This window comes from Schistocerca cancellata, chromosome 2, assembly GCF_023864275.1.
Source record: "Schistocerca cancellata isolate TAMUIC-IGC-003103 chromosome 2, iqSchCanc2.1, whole genome shotgun sequence".
Taxonomy (NCBI): domain Eukaryota; kingdom Metazoa; phylum Arthropoda; class Insecta; order Orthoptera; family Acrididae; genus Schistocerca; species Schistocerca cancellata.
In genome coordinates, this window is record NC_064627.1 from 400,462,886 (window position 1) to 400,486,872 (window position 23,987).

Here is a 23,987-nt window from a genome sequence, read left to right on the forward strand (position 1 = left end):
TTGTTGTACGTTTTCGAATGTAGAGCGCACTATAACGCTTGTTTTGGCAATAATGAGCTTATCTAGTTGGCTGTGTAAGCTACAAGGTCACTATACGTTGGATAAGCAACTGCTAAGTTTAAAAGATAGGCTCTTCTGTAAATTTAAAAATGGTCTGCAGTATCATCAGTGTACATGTAACACCTCGTAGAAAATGTTATGCTATTACAATATGGGCCTACAAGGATCGATAATTTGGTATGTACGAGAATCTGTATATTTATATATACTTTTCTGTTTCTGTATTTTTTGATAGTGGTTATAAATAGGGCGACATTTTCGTTAAGATCCTCATTCTGATGGTTCCTATGTATTTTTAGCACTGAAGATGGTCACGCAGTGGCATAAATCGATCTCTAAAACAAGGGATCTCAGTATTTACGACCGATGCCGCCATTTATCCGAAATATATTGATATGCCTAGACTGTATGATTCCACCACACATTAGCCTTTGTTATTTTGATAGTTGTCTGTTCAAGTCATTTATCATTTGTAATACTGGTGCTCTAGTGGATCAAGCCTAACAAAATTTCTCCGCTTCTTCTGCATACGATCAAACTGTTACAGTGCCGACAGTACACAGAATTTTAGCTGATGGTAAATTTGATCAGGTTGTCAATTAGAAAAATTTTAGCTGCACTCAGGAATCATTTCTAAACATTTATCCATCGCTTAGCCTCCAATCCCTCTGCTACTATAGCAGCAGGACTCTCGGTGCTAGCAGTACTGTCAACGTAATCTTCATTGTTCCTAGCTACGCCTACGCATTTGGATGATGAATGCTACGTGTTTTCACACATGTCTGATAGCGTGCGCGGTGTTTCCTATATGTTTGTGGACGAGACTGGCGCTACGTGGAAGGATTGGTATTTTGGTGCGGAAGGGTGAGAGGAAGGGTTGGCACGTTGATCAGTCAGAGGAGGAAAGGGAGGGAGGGAGAGAGAGAGAGACAGAGAGAGAGAGAGATACTGGTGAATGTTTGAGGGGAGAGGGAGAGGGAGAGGGAAAGAGAGAGAGAGACAGACTGGTGAATGATTGAGGGGGGGAGGAGAGGGAGGGAGAGAGAGAGAGAGAGAGAGAGAGAGAGAGATAGAGAGAGAGAGTGAGAGAGAGATACTGTGCTCCTCGCTTTTCCTTACAATACGATTTCAATTTCCTAGCTGAGCTGATGACTCCGGTGCGAGAAAAATACTCATCGTCTTGCCTAAAAACCCAAAGTAGTATGCACAGTCTCACTGACATAACTGAGAAATCACTTACTCACTTACTCCTCTTATTTCTTCATTATTTTCTGCATTTTTATAGTAAGCTCTATTTTCTTTACCAGTTGCAGATTTAGCTTGACATACACAGGGTGATCCAGAAATGTTGAGACATACTTGGAGCAGCTGTCGTGAGTGCATTGCGGAACAAATAGAGGACAGGAACCCGTGTCCAGGATCGTCATCCAACGAGGCCACAGAGGGTCGAAATTGCAGGCGCCGGCGCCCGCCAGTAGGCAGCAAACGTGTCTTTGTTCGCTGAAAGACCGTTGGCGGAACGTCTCGCAATGTTGCTTGTTATTCAGTGATCGTGACTGATTGCCACGATCGCCATGGAGAAGATGGAGCTAGGTGATGTGTAGAAAGGCCTTGTCTCCTATGAATGCTGTGGTGGATGACGGTCTCGGTCACTTGTTCTTATCCTTAATTTTTCCAAAAGATATCCTCCACATCTCCTGGATGACTGTCCAAATTTTTCTGTAACACCATGCATGTTAAAATCTTCCTTTCAAAATTAATTATCTTACACTGTAGTTCTCCTTCAGTGGCTGTTGTTTTAGTTTTCGATGCGTCCAAACAAATACAGTATGTATCATGTTGTCAACGTTTCATTGCATATCCCACGCCTGATGAACTTCGATAACTGTCTATTGTAACACACCGTCGCATGTCACACCGTCAGTTTAAGGTTAGCGGAAGTCGCAGTTTGTGTCAGATTTGTTCCTAGTGTTCTTAAATTTTAAATATTATTGTTGTTTGTGAGGCCCTAGGTGACAAACCAGTTACGCATTTGCCGAACCGTCTGTGCAGTACCGCCGAAAAAGGGCATCCGTATTGAGTGTAGCGCGTTATCAACAGCTGTTGACGTGGAGCACTGATTCGAGGTGGTTCCGTCTTACATTCCTGTGTCACACTCTAGCTAGAGTCTTATCTACACGATATGGTCTGAACACTTAGGTCAACTAAAGAACTACAGACTAAATGTTTGTACGTACTGTGTAGTCAGTGCCCGCATCTCGTGGTCGTGCGGTAGCGTTCTCGCTTCCCACGCCCGGGTTCCCGGGTTCGATTCCCGGCGGGGTCAGGGATTTTCTCTGCCTCGTGATGGCTGGGTGTTGTGTGCTGTCCTTAGGTTAGTTAGGTTTAAGTAGTTCTAAGTTCTAGGGGACTTATGACCACAGCAGTTGAGTCCCATAGTGCTCAGAGCCATTTGAACCATTTGTGTAGTCAGTAATTGTGTTGTTTGTGACACAGTTCACATAGAGCCTGCACTGTAAAGCATATCTCACGCATACTTCTAGCTTCAGCTTCTCAGTTCCATGCCAGTAATGTAATCCTCTCATAGTTACCCATTTGCCTTGTCGTTGTTGACTTCCCTCTTCATTCACTGTGAGACAAGCACGTGTAACATTTTCTAGTTCTGTTAGACTATATCTGGGTTCTTTGGAAGACGTAAGCTGTTAACTTGATAAATTTCTTGCTTCAGCTTTTCAGTTCCATGCCACTGATGTACTTCTCTCATGGTTACCCATTTGCCTTATTGTTGTTGACTTTACGCTTCATTCACTGTTTGCAAGACAAGCACGTGTAACATTTTTCTGGTTATACCATATGTGCGTTCCTTGGAAGAGGTAAGCTGTTAACGTGATGAATGCAACGATTGTTCAATTTCATACGATTGCCCATTTTACTTAATTCCAGCGATCTTTCTTCTTAACGTAAAAGGCTAGCTTTTTCAATTTCTCGTTTTATCCACCTTGAAACGACTGAATGAGTTTTTAGCTTAGATCCCAATAGTCTGAGTTATTGTATTTGTAAACCAGAATTTGAACAGCTCAATGGAAAAGTTGCCAAATTTAGGAAAGGATAATTATTAAAATTTAAGTATGGAAGTGCCGCTACTAAGTGCTGTTGAAGGTTGTTTAAGAGACAGAGGCCGGCCGCTCTGGCCGAGCGGTTCTACGCGCTTCAGTCTGGAACCGCGCCACCGCTACGGTCGCAGGTTGGAATCCTGCCTCGGGCATGGATGTGTGTGATGTCCTTAGGTTAGTTAGGTTTATTTAGTTCTAAGTTCTAGGGGACTGATGGCCTCAGATGTTAAGCCCCATACTGCTCAGAGCCATTTTCGCCACTTAAGATGCAGGGCAGATATGTGTTATAAGCTATAAACTCACATTTTTTCTTTTTCTCAGTAGCTTTCATCAGTGCACAGCCGTCTTAGAGCCCACTTTGTGTTGCAGGGTGCCGAGAAATCTGACGCGCATCTACTTGGACATGTTCACGCCGGTGATCACCTTCGACGCGCAGTACGAGATCCACGGTCGCGTACTGGCGTTGCCCATCTCGGGCAGCGGGGACTGCAAGCTCGTTTTCAGTGAGTAGCAGACCAGCAATTCAGTCAGTGAGCACGCAGTTCCATCAAAGGCTCGTGGGCGCGACGCTGGACGCTGTCAGCCGCTGCACCTGCTATCCGAGGTCACGTACAGCCTTAGCGGTACCGCGTGTGCTGCTGTCACGTACGCATTCAATGTTCGGTTACACAATATTTAGCTCGCTCAATACCGATTGGTACTTCCCCTATAACTGTGTATCGATGTATGCCGTAAGATGGACTTAGTACTATTCACCGCCGCCAAATGGTGTAGCTGCTTCCGATATGCGGCATACTGCAACAGCACTTACTGGTGAACGTCGATAGGACAACATGGAAACAGATAGGCGTGGTCTACGGTGGAGTTACTGCTTCAGACGTCCACAAGAGGTTAGTAGCCATATGTGGGAAACAGCGCCAAGTACGCAGATCCTGTTTCGTCGGGTATCAGAATTCGGAGGCCCTAGGGACTGTGCTGAAAAAAGCAAAAGTGCTGGGCGTCCAGCAACTTCATGCGAACTAAACAATGCACAGCGTGTCAATGACTTGCTGATGGGGCACAGAAGAATCACGTTTGATGACCTAAGGCCATCACAGTGAACTCCACACACAATCATCCATGAGGCAGATGAAAGAGGTGTGCGCACAATGTGTGTCCCATCCCTCGCCACTGCGCAGAAACAGGAGCGCGCGGAGATACGCTGACAGTTGACGCAACAGGGAAGAGTGATAGGACCGCGGTTGTTCTCTATCTATATAAATGATTTGGCTGGCACGGTGGACAGCAGTCTGTGGTTGTTTGCTGATGATGACGTGGTGTATGGTAGGAAGCCGAAGTTGAGTGACTATAGGAAGATGCAAGACAGACAAAATTTCCATTTGGTGTGACGAATGGCAGCTAGCCCTAAATATGGAAAAATGTAAGTTAATGCGGATGAGCAGGAATATCAGATCTATAATGTTCGGAAACAGTATTACTAGTGCTATGCTTGACATAGTCATTCTTTTAAATATCTGGGCATAACGTTGCAAAGGGGGAACGGGCATGTGAGAACTGTGACAGGGAAAGTGGTTTCGGTTTATTGGGAGAGTCGTTCGCCTGTAAAGGAGACCGCATATAGGACACTGGTGCAACCTTTTCTTGAGTGTTGCTTGAGTGTTTGGGATCCGTACCAGGTCGGATTAAAGGAAGACATCGAAGCAATTCAGAGACGTACTGGTTCAAATGGCTCTGAGCACTATGCGACTTAACGTCTGAGGTCATCAGTCGCCTAGAACTTAGAACTAATTAAACCTAACTAACCTAAGGACATCACACACATCCATGCCCGAGGCAGGATTCGAACCTGCGACCGTAGCGGTCTCTCGGTTCCAGACTGTAGCGCCTAGAACCGCACGGCCACTTCGGCCGGTCAGAGGCGTACTGCTAGGTTTGTAACTGGTAGTTTCGAACAATACCTAAGTGTTATGAAAATGCTTCGGGTGCTCAACTGGAAATTTCTGGAGGGAAGGCGACGTTGCTTTCGAGAAACACTACTGAGTAAATTTAGAGAACCGGCAATTGAAGCTACCTCTCGAACGATTCTACTGCCACCAACATACATTGCGGGTAATGACCAAGATGATAAGATACGAGAAATTAGGGCTCATACGAAGGCACACCAACAGTCTTTTTCCCTCACTCTATTTGCGAGTGGAACAGGAAAGGAAATGACACGTAGTTGTACAGAGTAACTTCCGCGCACCCCGTACGGTGATTTGCGGAGTATCTATGTAGCAAAAGATGTAGAACAATACAGAGCATATCCAGCGGAGTTCTGTGAGCGTCTGGTCACTGTCGATGAGTCATGGTTCTCCCCTGAGATTCCAGAAAATAAACGCCAGTGTATGGAGTAGAATCTTACTGGGAGCCCTTCTCCCAGGAAGTCGCAGCCGGGGCTATTAGTATAGAAACAAATAGTGACTGTGGTCTGGCCAGTAAGGGATACTGCTGGTGGATTGACTCCCTCCCAATATAATCCACAGCGTGGATCGATACTGCAGTTCACTGCACCAACGCCGCTCACGCATTCAAAAATGCCGCCTCGGGAAATGGGGCCGTAGTGTTCTGCTCCGACACAATGAGCGGCAACAAGTCAGCCGCGAGACTGTTGCCACCATGCAGGAACTAGGGTTTATTGCACTGCCACATCATCCATATTCGCCGTACCTGGTCACTTGCGACAGTGCCATATTCGACGTAATTGAAGAGGTAATGCAGGGTAAGAAGTTTAACACCAATGACGAACTTCGTACAGTTATTCGTCAGTGGGGCCAGAATGCCCCAAATGTATGATCTGCTAAGCAATTAAGGAAGCTGGCAGAACGATGGCAAAAGCACCAAGACTCTGGCGAGGAATAGGACTACATGTAACATATCTGTATTCTTTTTTCTGTAAATGGCCCCTGGGAACACAGAAAATTGTAATACCAATCAGTTTGAACGTGTCAAGTAACACAGCGCTCTATGTCTTCGAAAGGTAGTGATAATACACAGTCACGAATATTACATGTTTTTAACTGTGGTCTTTCAAGTTAAGGATTCTTCAGAGCAAGGGTACAGTTTTAATCTGCCAGATAATCTGCAGTAAAGTACACTAGCTGCAGTGTGAAAGAACCGAAGAATGATGTTGCTTCGCTAATGTGTTATTCAGACTTTCTATCAATATGATTTAAACGGAGTGTTTGTGAATACTGAAGAATCTGTGTTACTAAAGGGCTACGTCGGCATGCGATGCAAGAGGCACTTAGCCAGTGGCAGATAGTCTATCTAGTCTATCTAGCCAACAAAAATTTGATTTTCAGTGTTTCACTTATTTAATGACGAAATTTAAAACGCTTCCATTATCTTGTCATTAAGAAGTATAAATTAACCTCTCGATTTAACTCTATAAGAATGGTATTAAAGATAGAAACTGTATATATGTCTGGAGGAGGCGTTATTCATACCGCGCTAATTGCCCAGACTGAATTTATCCAGCATTTGAGGTTGAGAGCACTTAGCGATTTCCCACAGACTTCATACATAACCGTAACGCTCGCGCGGATCCAGACTGAAGCGCCTAGAACCGCTCGGCCACGGTGGCCGGCGAAGGTGCTTATAATATCAATTTAGGCCTGTACTGTGATAGTGCCACGCAAAACAACAAGGGGTGCAAGCCCCCTTCGTGAGAAACACGACCACACCATAACACCACCGCCTCCAAATTTTACTGTTGGCACTACACCGCTGGCAGATGTTCACAGAGCATTCGCCATACCCATAATCTACCATCTAATCGCCGCATTGTGTACCGTGATTCGTCACTCCACACAACGTTTTTCCACTGTTCAATCGTCCAATGTTTACGCTCTTTACACCAAGCGAGGCGTGGTTTGGCATTTACCGGCGTGATGTGTGGCTTACGAGCAGCCGCTCGACCATGAAATCAAAGTTTTCTCACCTCCTGCCTAACTGTCATAGTACTTGCAGTGGATCCTAAGGCAGTTTGGAATTCCTGTGTGATGGTCTGGATAGATGTCTGCCTATTACACATCACGACCCTCTTCAACTGTCGGCGGTCTCTGTTAGTCGATAGATGAGGTCGGCCTGTACGCTTTTGTGCTGTACGTGTACCTTCAAGTTTCCACTTACCTGTCACATCGAAAACAGTGGACCTAGGGATGTTCAGAAGTGTGAAAATCTCGCGTACGGACATATGACACAAGTGACACCAAATCACCTGAGCTCGTTCGAAGTCCGTGAGTTCCGCGGAGCGCCCCATTCTACTCTCTGCGATGTCTAATGACAACTGAGGATGCTGATACAGAGTACCTGGCAGTAGGTCGCAGCACAATGCACCTAATATGAGAAACGTATGCTTTTTGGGGTGTCCGGATACTTTTGATCACATAGTGTATTTCGGGAAATATGACGTCTCATACATGGGAGATTGATTCATTTATGGCGAGTTACTAGTATTTACTAAAAACGGAACGAAAACAAAATAATAAATCGATTTGTCGGACTATCATACACACGTGAGTAATTGAGTCAGAGAGTATGTCATGTAGAGTGAATTAGTTTGGAGTGTCACTAGACTAGAAAGGTGGCAGATGTGTCGTTGGCCATTAGCCTGGCATTCGAGAGCACTAAGGGGAACACCTGCCGTACGAGAGCAGATCGCGTTCCGATCGAATGTGCCGGACGTATGAGGATCTCCGAAGTCGTAGAAACATTGATCTTTTCACGTGGTATCAAGTCAGGTGTCTACCATGTGGTCTTCAAATCCGGGTATTTCGCCACCGTCAGAATTAGTTGCTTAGCAGGTACGTGCGATGACAAGATTTAGCGTCAGCTACCTTGTATTCTAATCGTGGATTGACAGGGCACAGTACTCGCCAAGTCGATACCACACACGACAACTGGTGAGTAACGTTAACGTCCAAAACCACTTTCACGGTAACAGATACAGAAGCCTTCGCCCTTCGCCTCTTAACTGGTACTTTTACCCACTGCGTGTCACATGATACACCGACAGTCATTAGCACAGTTGCCAAATTGTTGTCATTGGTTACTCGAAGTACGAAAAAGATCGAACGGGCTAATGATGCTAGTTACAAGCTGTTGCACGCTCTTGGAAAGATATGAGTACGTCTAAAACCACCATTCTATTTGACAACAGAGTGCCCTTCTCATCTACAGATGCGCTTGGTAGGCAGTTTCACATTCTTCACACATTCACATTCTTCTTCTTCACACTAACCGATACATGTTTCAATGTTCTACTGTAGTTCAGTGTTGTAACCAGCGTTGGACGTTGCCAGGGAGTGTGGTGAGAGGTTCAGCACTATTCCGAACCCCATCGATCGAACAAACCAATCACAATTTGCCCCATCTGTGCCAGAGAATTGTGCTGCAAATTGATGGGTGAGTCCTGCAAAATTTTCACCGTTCCTTTCTCGAAGCTGTTCATGTTTAGCACAAGCCTGTCACCAGCTCAGAGAAAGAGGCGCCTAAACTTCCTGCAGGACCCACTCCTCATTTTACAGGACAATGCTCAGGCGCTTATGCTGCAAGTTGTGACTGATTTATTCGGTCGGTTTACCTGGGAAATTCTGTGCCACTTATCAAACTCCACGGATTTAAGTCGTTGTGATTTGAACTTTATTCCTAAATTGAAGGAAGCTCTCCATAACATTCGCTTCAGAACTGTTCCAGAAAATCATCGGGTAAGACACCTCCAGTCGAACTGCCAACACAACTGGCCTACTAAGGGTACCACGACCTCAACATCGCTGGCAACGCGTTAGAGAAATTACAGGATACTACTCTGAAAGATCATAAAAACTTTGAAATGGATATCTATTTGTATTAGTTGCAAATAAGTAGTTGCCACTATTAAAGCTGCAACCCTAGTAGATAAAGTGCGCGGACGTGCACAGTGTCGGAAGAATGGGTTTGTCAGAGCTACTCACCCGTGTATAGGATCGCTGCTCAGCCTCGTAGCAAGCCTGTTCCGTACATCACCTGCGATTTCACTACACTGCACTGGAGAAGGGAGTGATAAATGATCTTCTACAACTTTCGAACACACTTGCGTGTATTTTGATACGTAAAGTACTCAATTACAATTTATAGAGTTCTGCAGACATTGTTCTACTAGTGGGCACGGCAAACTAAAGGCATAACATTACTGCATTTACAAGCCCTGTATATGTCATGATACTTAACATTACCAACGTATAACTGTCCCTAATTCAGCCCCAAAGCTGTTTCTGATTCATCAGTCTTCTGACTGATTCGATGCGGCTCGCCAATATTTCCTTTCTTGTGCCAAAGCTCAGATCTCAGAGCGGCACTTGCAACCAGCATCTGCAATCATTTGCCGGATGTAATCCGGCCTCTTTCTCTGCAGTTAGCTTTAAGCACTATGGGACTTAACATCTGAAGTCATCAGTCCCCTAGACTTAGAACTACTTAAACCTAACTAACCTAGGGACATCACACACATTCATGCCCGAGGCAGGATTCGAACCTGCGACCGTAGCAGCAGCACGGTTCCGAACTGAAGCGCCTAGAACCGCTCGGCCACAACGGCCGGATTTCTCTGCCGTTTTTACTCTTTACAGCTCGGTCTAATGACATGGAGGTTATTCTCAGACGTCTTAATAAACTTCCTACCACCTTGTCCCTTTTCTTGTCAGAGTTTTCCACATATTTCTTTCCTCGTCTCATTCCTTACCTTATCAATCGACTTAATCTTCAACATTCTTCTGTAGCACAATATCTCTAATGCTTAGTTCTTTTGTGTTCCGGTTTTCCAGTAGTCTATGTTTCACATGCAAACATTGCTGTGCTCAAAACGTACATTCTCGGAAAATTTTTCATCAAATCAAGAGCTATGTTTGACATTAGTAGACTTCTCTTGGCCAGGAATCCCCTTTCTGCCAGTGCTAGTCTGCTTTTGAAGTCCTCCTTGCTCTGACAGTCACTCGTTATTTTGCTGCCTAGGTAGCAGAATTCCTTAACTTAATGTACTTCGTGACCATCATTTCTGATGTTAAGTTTCTCGCTGTTTTAATTTGTGCTAATTCTCATTACATCCATCTTTCTTCGATTTACTCTCAATACAATATTCCGTGTTCATCAGACAGTTCGTTCCAGTGAACAGTTCCTGTAATTCTTCTTCACTTTCGCTGAGAATAGCAATGTCATCGTCAATTTCACCCTGAATTTTTACCAGGCTGTTGAACCTTTCTTTTATTTCCGTCATTGGTTTTCGGATGTGTAGATTGAACAGTAGGGATGACAGACTGCATCCCTGTCTTACGCCCTTTTTAATCCGGGTACCTTGTTCTTGATCTTCCAGTCGTATCGTTCCCTCTTGGTTCTTGTACATTTTGCATACTACCCATCTTTCCCTATACCTGACCCAATTTTTCTCAGAATTTCGAACACCTTCCACCATTCTACACTGTCGAACTTATTTTTCCATGTCGACATATCTAATAAATGTGTTTTAATTTTTCTTCAGTGTTGCTTCCATTATCAACCGAAAGGTTGGGGCTGCCTCCTTGGTGTCTTTACCTTTCGTAAAGTAAAACTAGTCGTCGTCTAACAGACCCTCATTTTTCTTTTTTATTCTTCTATATATCATTCTTGTTGGCAATTTGGATGCACCAGCTGTTAATCTGATTGTGAGGTTACTCTTGCGCTTGTCGGCTCTTGCTATCTTTGGAAATGTGTACATGACGTTTTTTCCGAAGGTCTGATGATATGTCGCTAGTCTCTTAAGTTCTATACACCAACGTGAATATTTGTTTTGTTGCCATTTCCTCAATCATTTTATAAATTCCATTGGAATGTTATCCATTCCTTTTGCCTTATTTGGTCTTAATTCCTTCAAAGCTCTTTTAAATTTCGATTCTAAATATTAATGCCCTCTCTCATCCCGGTCGACTCCTGTTTCTTCTTCTGTCACGTCATCAGACAAATCCTCGGCTCCATAGATGCCTTCGATGTACTCTTTCCAGCTGTACGCTCTCTCCTCTGTATTTAACGACAGAAGTCCCTTTGCACGTTTAATGTTATCGTCCTTGCTTTTAATTTCACAGAAGGTTGTTTTGACTTTCCTGTATTCTGAGTCACTCTTTCGACAACCATTTCTTTCCGATGTCTTCACATTTATCATGCAGCCATTTCGCCTTAGCGTCTGTACTTCCTATTTATTTCATTCCTAAGTGACTTGTATCTCTGTATCCCTGAATTTCCCTGAACATTTTTGCACTTCCTTCTTTCGTCGGTCATTTGAAGTATTTCTCCTGTTACCCTTGGTTTCTGCGCAGTTAACGTCTTTGTCCTACATTTCCCTTTCCAACTTCTGTGATCGCCCTTTTCAGAGATGTCTACTCCTATCCAACTAAAGTACTTACTGATCTGTTCGTTATAACAGTATGCATGCCCTCACTCCAAGTGTACCTCTTCATTCCTTAGCACTTCCGTACCCAGTGTGTTTACGGACCGATTCTGCGTGACTAGACTCAGAAACGGTGAGCTCGTATTGCGAAAATGTGCAAGAGGTCGCCTATTGTTGGCCCGGCAATATAAAACGATGCACATATATTGCCTGTCCAACCAATCCCTTTCTGTGCACTTGCTATAATTACAATGCAAGTTTCAGAAAGAAATAACCCGAATGTACAATATTGAAGCCACATTATCGCACTTTCATTTAACAGCGAGGACACGATCTTTGTAAACTTCGGCAATCCATCCACATGACCTTCACAGGGATTCAGTATTACCAAGACTGCTCTTGCGGAATCAGCTAGAAAGCTAAAAACGCTGCGATGGTACTCAACCACACTAAACAATCCGGGCGCGTAACTAATTGTTTCGAGATAAGAACGACTGTAAGCAAGGGAACCGAAAAGCTTTGGATATTGCCAGTTAGGGGGTGTTTGCGTGGTTTGTTATGTCTGCGATCGGGCTTTTTACCTACGACTCCTACAGGAACTTACTAACTGGTAGTGTGCATTCATTTTCTTTTCTTTTTATGGCCATTATGGGCTCCTGCACTTTCAGCAATGCAAGAGGACATGCTACCACTCTGAAGTCAAGTTAGTGTGGCCTGAAAAAAAAATCCATGGCCATGAGGCTGTTTATGAGACACATACGAAAACAGTCGTATAGAACACAGCGAGTAATTGTGGTAGCTCGGGCGGTGACTGCTCAGGAACGAGAGGCACAATATTTTCATCACGCATTCCCAGCTGAACAGCTTCGTCTTTGGCAATCTACAAATCTAAACTTTTCTCTGTATTCTTAATATATAAAAATGTTTATTGTAAGCATTTACTTTTCCTAATTCCTTTTTAAATTTATAATTGTATAAAACCGTAACTGTGTTGAAGCACTAAGAAATGAAATTAGATTCATTTAAAGTACATTTACATTTAAATATTGTGAAAACGGTAACATGCCTTAGTCACGAAGTGGCAGAGCAAATGTGCCAATAATAAATGGTCGCAAATATATAAATAAACAGTTCCCGAACTGTTTCTGTGTCTGACGGTGTCTGTACCAATGCGTGTCACCGCCGTCATCACGGTTAAACAGGATCCCAGACGCTGCTAGGCAGGCGTCTCTAATGCAGTTGCTCATTACAACGTGTAGACACTCTGACAAACCGTATACTATCTTAATACACTAGATGGGAGACATGTTCACATCTACACTCCTGGAAATGGAAAAAAGAACACATTGACACCGGTGTGTCAGACCCACCATACTTGCTCCGGACACTGCGAGAGGGCTGTACAAGCAATGATCACACGCACGGCACAGCGGACACAACAAGAACCGCGGTGTTGGCCGTCGAATGGCGCTAGCTGCGCAGCATTTGTGCACCGCCGCCGTCAGTGTCAGCCAGTTTGCCGTGGCATACGGAGCTCCATCGCAATCTTTAACACTGGTAGCATGCCGCGACAGCGTGGACGTGAACCGTATGTGCAGTTGACGGACTTTGAGCGAGGGCGTATAGTGGGCATGCGGGAGGCCGGGTGGACGTACCGCCGAATTGCTCAACACGTGGGGCGTGAGGTCTCCACAGTACATCGATGTTGTCACCAGTGGTCGGCGGAAGGTGCACGTGCCCGTCGACCTGGGACCGGACCGCAGCGACGCACGGATGCACGCCAAGGCCGTAGGATCCTACGCAGTGCCGTAGGGGACCGCACCGCCACTTCCCAGCAAATTAGGGACACTGTTGCTCCTGGGGTATCGGCGAGGACCATTCGCAACCGTCTCCATGAAGCTGGGCTACGGTCCCGCACACCGTTAGGCCGTCTTCCGCTCACGCCCCAACATCGTGCAGCCCGCCTCCAGTGGTGTCGCGACAGCCGTGAATGGAGGGACGAATGGAGACGTGTCGTCTTCAGCGATGAGAGTCGCTTCTTCCTTGGTGCCAATGATGGTCGTATGCGTGTTTGGCGCCGTGCAGGTGAGCGCCACAATCAGGACTGCGTACGACCGAGGCACACAGGGCCAACACCCGGCATCGTGGTGTGGGGAGCGATCTCCTACACTGGCCGTACACCACTGGTGATCGTCGAGGGGACACTGAATAGTGCACGGTACATCCAAACCGTCATCGAACCCATCGTTCTACCATTCCTAGACCGGCAAGGGAACTTGCTGTTCCAACAGGACAATGCACGTCCGCATGTATCCCGTGCCACCCAACGTGCTCTAGAAGGTGTAAGTCAACTACCCTGGCCAGCAAGATCTCCGGATCTGTCCCCCATTGAGCATGTTTGGGACTGGATGAAGCGTCGTCTCACGCGGTCTGCACGTCCAGCACGAACGCTGGTCCAACTGAGGCGCCAGGTGGAAATGGAACGGCAAGCCGTTCCACAGGACTACATCCAGCATCTCTACGATCGTCTCCATGGGAGAATAGCAGCCTGCATTGCTGCGAAAGGTGGATATACACTGTACTAGTGCCGACATTGTGCATGCTCTGTTGCCTGTGTCTATGTGCCTGTGGTTCTGTCAGTGTGATCATGTGATGTATCTGACCCCAGGAATGTGTCAATAAAGTTTCCCCTTCCTGGGACAATGAATTCACGGTGTTCTTATTTCAATTTCCAGGAGTGTAAATGAAAACAATTTTGATGACAATATCAGTGGATTGATCGGAAAAGTCATACTTTAATATGATCCATGATCGGCTCCTATCGCGATAAAATATTTTTTTCCGTTTAGGGAAGCCATTTCCTTCAATCCGTTGGTTTGTCGAACTTCGAATCGTTGATACCCTGTTATTCAGTGCCCTACTGCTGGGCGTCACTTACTATTCGAACATCTGTCATATTGCAGAATAGTTTCTGGGGGAGGCTAATAACGACTATTGCAAACTAAGAAAAAATTTAAGCCACTTACAAAGAACCCGTAATAAACGTTTGTGATCTGAGCACACAGTACTTGTCATCGCTTTGGATAATTATGAAGCAAGTATCAGGCTAGTGTGGAGACTGTTTTCTCGTATAGCTGCGTCTGTTGTTAACTTGTGACTACTGTGTTTTACAGACGAGGTGCGCACAATTGCTGACGTGCCAATAAGCCGCGTACAACGAGACGGCAAGGAGTACGTGCACGCCGACCCATTCAAGTGGATCATCCGCGCGGAGAGCGGGACGGTGCACTTCGACAACCTCTTCAACGGAGACGAGAAGCTCGGTATGTGCGTGTGAATATTGCCAACATGTGCACACGGCATGCCTTTCTCTAGGCGGCAGTAGTCCAATACTTCTTTCACAAGGAAAAGAGGAGACTCTGTGGTATAGACTAGTCGGCGCACAGGCACGGAACACGCTACATTTCTATTCCGTTGAACACTAGCTGGCGTACCGGCTTTGCTCAGGGAACTGATAAGAGATTGTGTGGTAGTCGGAAGAAAAGAATAAACTTTAAAATACAAGGGGAAATTTTTTTTTATTGAAAACATATTCGGTTTACAATAATTGTTAAAGTATAGGACCTGAAAATTTTTTATTGAAAACATATTATAACTATGTACAATAATTGTTTATAAACAACATTTTTCATTTTGTTACGTATAGCTGATCGTGAGAGAAGCAGGAGTCTTTTAGATTGATGCCGCAGTATTTTAAAGTTTGTCCTTGGGCTTTGTTAATTGTAAAACTATAGGCTAATTCGACTGGAAATTGTAATCTTTCAGATTGGAATAGCCGTTCAGTAGAGATCAGTGGTATTCTGGGGATAAATCGTGTGTGTCCTTTGTACTTTTCAGTCATAAGTTCGGCTTCGATAATGTTATTCGATAGCTGTTTGAGGATCATCCATGTTCCATTACATAGTTTTGGTGAGTTGAGATTTATGAGTAGTGTGATAGGAGATCCAGTTCTAAATCGAAAGCAGTGTAATGGCATTCCTGGTATCTGCAAAGAGTTTAGAGATTCTGTTGGGAAGTTCACGCTTTCTTCAACGTTTACCATCGTGTAGATCGATCTGTATATTCTCTCTTCACCGCAATTTCTTTTTTAATATGAAAGTTGATATCGTTCAGAATATTATTTTTAGTTGCCAAAATTCCTCTTTCAGATAGTCAGTCCAGATTGGTGTAATTGTGAACAATGTTTGGATAAATTTGGTCAATGAGTTCGTTTACAACAGTTTTTTCAGTAGGTTTAACTACTCAAACCTTTTTATCAACAAATACACTAGGTCCACTTTATACACTTTTCACACTTTGTTTCCGTTTTATATTCAGTCACTGTATTACTTTGACTACTCACATTTTACTGTTTGTTTTTAATCACTCACTGTACTATTTTTTCTCAATTCTTGATTCTTCAATTCGACCGAGCGAGGTGGCGCAGTGGGTAGACACTGGACTGGCATTCGGGAGGACGACGGTTCAATCCCGGGTCCGGCCATCCTGATTTAGGTTTTCCGTGATTTCCCTCAATCACTCCAGGCAAATGCTGGGATGGTTCCTCTAGAAGGGCACGGCCGACTTCCTTCCCCATCCTTCCCTAATCCGATGAGACCGATGACCACGCTGTCTGGTCTCCTTCCCCAAAACAACCAACCAACCAATCTTCAATTCGTTCATTTCGTTGTTCTTCGGTTTCTCTGCTTCTCACGGTGCTCATTCTCGTTATTTGGGAACATCAACGTGCTTTGCCCTCTTCGTCTGTTTCGTTTTTTCGCTGTTCTTTTCGTTTTCGCTGTTTTGTTTCAGAACTGGCAATATCTCATCTTTTGCTTTTGGGCATTGTATAAAATATAAATCAAATGAAATTTTTATTAAGGAATACACTAAGTACAATATACACACTTTTCACACTTTATTTTGTTTACATTCAGTCACTGTATCAGACTACTCACATTTCTCTGTTTGTTTTTATTCACTCACTGCACTACCTTCATCACTGATAAGAAACTGACGTTTGAACACACGACGGAACTTGCTTTATATATTTAATGGTTCCCCGCCAGTGGCAAATTCCAGAACACACCAAAAAAGCTGTGAGTGGTCCATAATGTCCCAGAACATTTCACGACATTCGTGAGTATTCTGAAATGTACCGCAATGTTCTGGGATGTTCCCGAACATTCTGGAATCTTCACAAATGTTCCAGACTATGAACGAAAATTCAAGAACATTCTGGATCGTTGTGGAACATTTCGGAACATTATGGAATGTTGTGAAACGCTTTCTAATGTTCTGGAACGTTCTAGAAATTCCTGAAGGGCGAAATTTCGCAGCCGCTACATCTTCAGGAGCACGCCCTTCAGGTACAAACGGGAATATTCTTCATGGACGGGAGACCGAGGGCTACCACTCACTATACTTTTCTCATGCACGAGACTTATTTGGCCATTATGTTACTTGTTTTGTTGTCTTACTGTATTTTCTGCTTTAAGGAGAATCAAATGCTTTTAGGGAAATCTTCGGAACTTTTAAGATATCAGTTTTCGATGTTTATGTGAAAAAAGGAAGGGCCGAGTGCAAACTTTTACCAAGGCGGGGATTCGAAACCGGGTCTAGTGCTCGCTACGCAGATGCGCTAACCACTATACCAACGTGACGCAGCGGCTTTGCACAACTTTCTGTTGTGCAGAGCCACTGTGCCCGATTGGCGTAGTGGTCAGCGCACCTGACTTGTGAGCAGGAGACCTGCACTCGAACCTCGGCCTTGGGACAAATTATCATTCGTCGCTTCAGTCTGCACATATACATCACAGGTGTTTGAGACTTAGAAAACTCATACAGTTTCATTGATATCAATTTTCTTGTGCTTTTCCTGTTAAATTTACAATCTAATTTCATGTCAACTTCTTTACTTCCGGATTCACAGTTGGTTTGAATAAGTGAAGAGTTACCTTTGATGCAAAGTCTGCATGCTTCTTAAGAATTACATTTTGTTAAAACAATTATGTCCATTAACACTGCAACACATGGAAACGGTAGCGAATAACGAAATTTTACTTATTTTGAATATACAGTAGAACAAGAAGAATAAATCAATTTGAAGGTGATTTTGGAGTGAGTATACAGGGTACACAGTTAAGAAGACAGAGCTGCTACCTCTGACTGCAGCAATAGTCTAAGCCATCAGGACTTTAACACTCCGTTAGCCGCGCTATTAGTACAGCCCGTGAGAACACTAATGACTATTTTCCCACTCTAGACAGACACAGGCATGTCTCACCTACTAGCTTCTTGTAGCGGGGTCAGGTTTAAGCTAGTGTAGATTCGACCCTCAGTGAGTTAAGGCAAAAATTTTAATTCATTTTTTAAATTGGATTAGTCACGCAGTGCACGCGTCTAAACTTGTCCCTTTTCAGGGCGCGCCTGACGGAAGCTTTAGCTGAACTAAGGTTGGATGACAAATACTCGTACGTCATTACACATTGCCACAACTCTACGGTAGATCTCTTCACTTGCAGTGGGTGGCGAGTAGAAGCTTGTCTGTGTCTCTGCAGTATATGACCAGATGTTTCACTGGGTCAGACACCTGGGGAACGTGCTAGCCAGGTGAAGAGCCAAACATGTTCTGTATCGAAGTAGGCCAGGACAGCGCGGGGAATGCGCGGTCCTGCGTCAGAAATGTTTAGACTCTATGCGACTGGAGGTGATTACTTTGTGTACCCAACGACATCCCATATGATCGCGGCAGGTGTTCGGCTCTGCAGATGCATACGCCTATTGTGATGCTGCACGCGAAACCGGGACACCTCTGAAGAAACGACTTTGTGCCTCTCCTGTACCCAGCGATGTCCCTGGGTGTACCACTGTCCAAGCACTTGACTCTGCTGTCACGTCGACCGAACCCGCAACTATGACATCTAGTGTCTAAACGGGCGAATTGCAATGTACAAATACACTTTAATTTTTGACATAAGCTTACAGCAACAGCGGTACATCTAGTAATTTCGTACAGACGTTAATCTGTTTATACTTAGTTACTGAAATACCGAGTGAGGTAGCTCATTGGTTAAGAAAACCGAGCCAGGTGGTGCAGTGGTTAGCACACTCACTTGCATTGTGGAGGATGACAGTACAGATCTGCGTTCAACCATAAGGATTTAGGTTTCCGCGATGTCTAGAAATCGCATAAGGCAAATGGTGCGATGGTTTCTTTGAAAGAGCAGACTTGATTTCCTTCTCCAGTCTTTCCAAATTTCAGCTTGCGCTCCGTCTCAGATGATCCCGTTGTCGACGGGCAGTTAAATCCCAAGCTCATTTTCTTTTTTTATTGATTAAGAGACTGCTCTCGCACTAAGGACTAGCGTGACTCAGGTTTGTAGTCCCTGGTTTCCTACAACGTATAGTGCTACCTTTGATCTGAAAAAGAAAAGAAAAGGAAAAAGACACCACCGATTCCCTCTTCCATCGATGTCTGTGACCTGGTTGTCAACAAGAGGTAAGGCTGCAACTTGCATCCTTCGCCTACACACACCCATGTTTGGCTGGCTACTCGGTGACACAACGTAACCACTCACTAAATTACTTCGTTTTTGTTTACGTCTATTCTCGGAGGCGTCCATCCACGAGTTGATAGTTTCAGTGTTTGACTCAGGTGCATTGAGAATCTTTTGTTTATCGCTTTTATTCCAGAATACTTTTGGTGGATTATTAAAAGAAATATTTTGCAACTCATATCGCATATGGGCAACGGCCTTGCCGCAGTGGATTCACCGGTTCCCGTGAGAACACCGAAGTTAAGCACTGTCGGGCGTGGCCGGCAGTTGTATGGGCGACCATTCAGCCGCCATGTGCTGTTGCCATTTTTCGGGGTGCACTGAGCCTCGTGATGCCCAGTGAGGAGCAACTCGACCGAATAGTAGAGGCTCCGGTCAAAGAAAACCATCCTAACGACCAGGTGAGCGGTGTGCTGGCAACACGCCCCACCTATCCACGTCCTCAACTGAGGATGACACGGCGGTCGGATGGTCCCGATGGGCCACTTGTGGCCTGAAGAAGAAGTGCATACGCATACCCACCGTCATGGGCTCCTTTGTTGCGTTCTTACCTCGGAGAATCCTCAATTTGAACTTAACACATTCATTATGCGTAGATCTGCCGTTAAACTGACTGGGTCGTATAAGAAGTCATACAACTGGTGAAGAATGACTTTACTGATCATGAAGTGCGCATGACTTGTTTCGAAATTATTTCCATCTTCCGAAATCTAAAATAGAAATTTAACAGACAAATTCTTGTACAAAAACACATTATAAACCTTTTTACATAGTAATAACTAAACAACATTAAATAAAAGTGGAAACAGTCCATTCCTATTTACCAAAGAGCAAAGATAGTACAAGAACAAGTGTGTTACCTGTTGTGTGCGTAACATGAGATGTCAGACTACTAAGCGGGTTCCCTAAAACCAGGATAGGAAGACAAAATTGCCACTATGTAGCAGCAGGATAAACATAGTGGCGCTGTGTCGTATATACAGTACTGTGGTAATAAATTACATAAAATGACAAAATAAATGCGATACATCAGTGCGCATGGGAATAAAGTGTATTTTAGCACACTGATGTATAACTTTTCGTTTTGTCATTTTATGTAATTTATTATAATAAAATGTATGACTCAGCCCCACTATGTTTATCCTGCTGGCACATAGTGGCAATTTTGTCTTCCCGTCCCGGTTTCGTGGGTACTCGCTTAGTAGTCTGACATCTCATGTTACGAACACATCTGGTAAACTTCTTGTTCTTATGCTACCTTTGCACTTGGGTAGGTAGGAATGGACAGTTAACACTTTTGTTTAATGTTCTTTGGTTTTACTATGTAAACAGTAATGTATTTTAGTATAACAGTGTGTTTCAGTATTTTAAACATAGCTGCGCAACAGCAACGGTTCCACGTAATAAGACTAAAAACAGCCGACCAGTTGCAATGGATAAAGTAATCTTTACCTAGGTTTCGACAGATTTAAATCTGTCTTCTTCAGAAGGCGGCAGTATTAAATTAATATGGAATAATGTATCATCGTCGTTTTTACAAATATCTGCATAGATCCATTAGTCCAAATTAAAATATAGCCCTGAAAATAGGGTTTGTCATGTAAATAAAAATTAGTGCGTGGATGTTGCAGAGCTCTGCAGATATTTGTAAAAACGACGATGATACATTATTCCATATTAATGTAATACTGCCGCCTTCTGAAGAAGACAGATTTAAATCTGTCGAAACCTAGGTAAAGATTACTTTATCCATTGCAACTGGTCGGCTGTTTTTAGTCTTATAACAGTGTGTTTGCTATATTTTTATTTTAGACATATGAAAATGTAAATAATTCGGAAAGACATCACTACGTGGTCAATGATATCATTCTTTATCTGCTCTATGACTTTTTATACGACCTAGAGAGCCTAATGATAGATCTACGCATTGTTACTAGAATGCCCTAACCCATGACGACCGCTGTGTCAGGTTAGTAAATGTAAAGAAGCGGTCTAGAACCGTAACGATCAAATTCTTTGTTTTATTATTTTTTTTATTGTCCCGGCTGCGCGCAATAGAGGTAGACTTCCGTAGCGGCTCAAGGCCCGCAAACACTGGGGGCGTGTCAAGAAATGAAACAGAAGAGGAACAATGAAGGAGAAAACAAAGGAAAGGAAAGTGGGAGGCGCAGCGCGCACTTCAGCCTAGTTTACACGACGACATTGGGTTGCGCCACTCGTTGCGTGGAATGAGTTGCACGCGAATGGTTTCATATATGACTGTAGACACAGCGGAACCAGCATACACTTCAGTTTCGTCGTTTTGCGGGTACCTGAGTCTTGTATGAAAGTTTGGCAGTCGCATGACATTGTGGCATAAGAAAAAAAATTCGAAAAGACATCAGCTCAGTTGCTCAGCATCTTGTTGAAATAATTTATAATGGAAGGCCCAAGAAGTTCTTTCCATTGTCTTAGAATGTCACCAGAAGTGTTCACGTTTCTTTTAAATAGAGTTAATTATGCGATAAGGAAAAGATACTGTAATGCATGAGGCACTGTCGCCAGAACTAAAATTGCTCATCACATTGCGTGCATTACAATCGAGAACACTCGGCTGTTAGAAGATGCAGTTTTAGTTGATGACTGTTTCGTTAATACCAATAATTTATTAACGTTAACGGTAATAATTATTAACATTAACAGCAATAATTATTCGAATCAGGCCGCATTAGAAAGAGAATGGTTTGCAAACTACTGTCTTGTAGGTAGATATGTACAGTAGCAATATTTCAGAATTCAAACATACGTGAATGGGGAGCACTGCTGCAACGTTTTGAATAGATGAATATTAAATAAAGAATGCAGCTTCTTGATGTGTATATCCTTCCCTTCTGTCAACAATATTCCTTCAAAAAGAGTCGGACAACTAGAACGATCGGATTTTAGTCTTGTAGACGAGAACATTTCCACAGCCAGAATTTTACTTGCTGATATGTTTCTTAATTCAGTAGTATATGTGCTCCTAATTCAATAAATTTTGCCCTCCAGGTCAGATGTTGTCAAACCATCTACGTTCTGGTCGCACATGAAGGTCTCAGGAGCAGCAATATGTTGCTTATTTTTGTAATCAGCATCACTGAAATCCCACAAACACCTATGCAAAGCATAGATAGCCAAAAAGCGAACATTATTCTCCGTTCCCCACTTCATATTTCAGTTTCTCCACACACTACGAACACACGTAACCTCAAACTCATGCAACTAGTATCGCCCAAGTTGAAACACGGTGAAACCGTTTAGTTTCACCAATGAGTTGGACAAATGTGCAGAGGCCGGTAGCGCAGTTGCCGGCAACCTAGTGTCGTCGTGTAATCGGGGCTTTATTCAACCGCCTCTCCCGCTCAGTGGCCGGGGTGGGATGGGCTGGGCTTATACTCAGTACTCGTTCCGAAAAGAGTGTCGTGAGGTGGTGGGCACGTCGAATGTCGACTACGTGCCACGGCACGGAAGTTGACCATGTAGAGGTGTCAGATGCAATCTCGGTAGGGAACTGAAAAAATATTAATGTGCTGTAGAAGTAATTGTACTTCTAGCCACACACGTCACACTGATTGCCAGACAGTGGAAGCAGCTGTAGACGTAGAAGAACTCTGACTGAACAAATATTCTTTCCGCAGCTGATAGCAGAAAATATTCACGTAGACGCAGAAGAAAAAATGTAGAAAATTATTAGTATCTGTTAACATAATATTTATACGGCGCTATGCCTCTAGGCGGGTGATTGCCTGCAACCAATTTCCAGACCGGTGAATATTTACTCCAGAGATATTGGATTTGAATGTCTATTGACTTTTTCAAAGTCTGATGCTAGGCTCTGACGAATTTATTACAAGACTTTCAATGATTGCATTTGAATATCCCACCAGTCTCATCTGAATTTGTGTGTATCTTGGTGCACACCGAAATGATAACTCTTCTTATACTAAGTATTAGCAGACGTTTCATTTCTTACTTTTAGAGTTCTCTCAGTTTGTTGCTCCTTTCATCCGCTGAAATGTTTGTCACAGAGAAGGGTAAAGCGTGTAACATTATGGCTTAACACCCATCTCTAAATGGACAGAGATTAGGCAATGAATAGCCTGCACCCTTTTTGAAGTAATCGTCCTTGCAAGTATTGTCCTTAACTGGATGCCTGATTTTAGATCATCGCTTCTGCTAAACAAGATTATAACCGCTGTGGCACCTACCTCTGGCTCTCGTTGGTTGTCCACTAGAAACTGAAATAATTCTTCTTGCACTGACTGCCCTCGATCGCTCTTTCGATGCTCTTAGTAATATTAGTGAAGCGCTTTGAATCTGCTTACATCCGTACCTGACAAAATCACAATTCCTTCTATTTCGATTTTTTTTTTTCAACTGCAGCATGAGAAACAAAACTGAATTACTCGTCCAGTGTAATGAGTTGCATGCTAGTTCATTACACATCGAGACGAGACAGAGGACGATCTAATGCATTCATTGCTTAAGCAGCCAAATATCTAATGCGCTGGACAATATCGTTGTGGATAATAGCGCTTTCAGACGTCTGCAGAGATGCAAGGATGGTTCTATATCGCTGCATTAGAAACCACGTACACACATAATCTCAGCACGAAATTCCACATAAGAAAAACTACACAATTCGAGAACGGATTGCGTACTCCACTCTCTCCTTATCACAGATTAATGTACCGATGTGCTGGCAAGCAAATGGTGCTGCCATTATCAACCCATATTCTCTCTCTCTCTCTGCTTGTGTGT

The 23,987-nt window shown here is 43.8% G+C and overlaps 1 protein-coding gene and 1 pseudogene across 1 annotated transcript in view; both read left to right on the top strand.

Moving 5' to 3' along the window:
- The window catches only part of LOC126161834 (protein takeout-like), a 128,370-nt gene that overhangs the window by 103,882 nt on the left and 501 nt on the right, over positions 1-23,987 (top strand). The window contains exons 5-6 of the mRNA XM_049917940.1: positions 3,543-3,676; positions 14,784-14,933. Of these exons, the coding sequence (XP_049773897.1) occupies positions 3,543-3,676; positions 14,784-14,933 (284 nt within the window). The remainder of the gene's footprint in view (positions 1-3,542; positions 3,677-14,783; positions 14,934-23,987) is intronic.
- On the top strand, positions 19,398-19,514 carry LOC126163506 (5S ribosomal RNA; annotated as a pseudogene).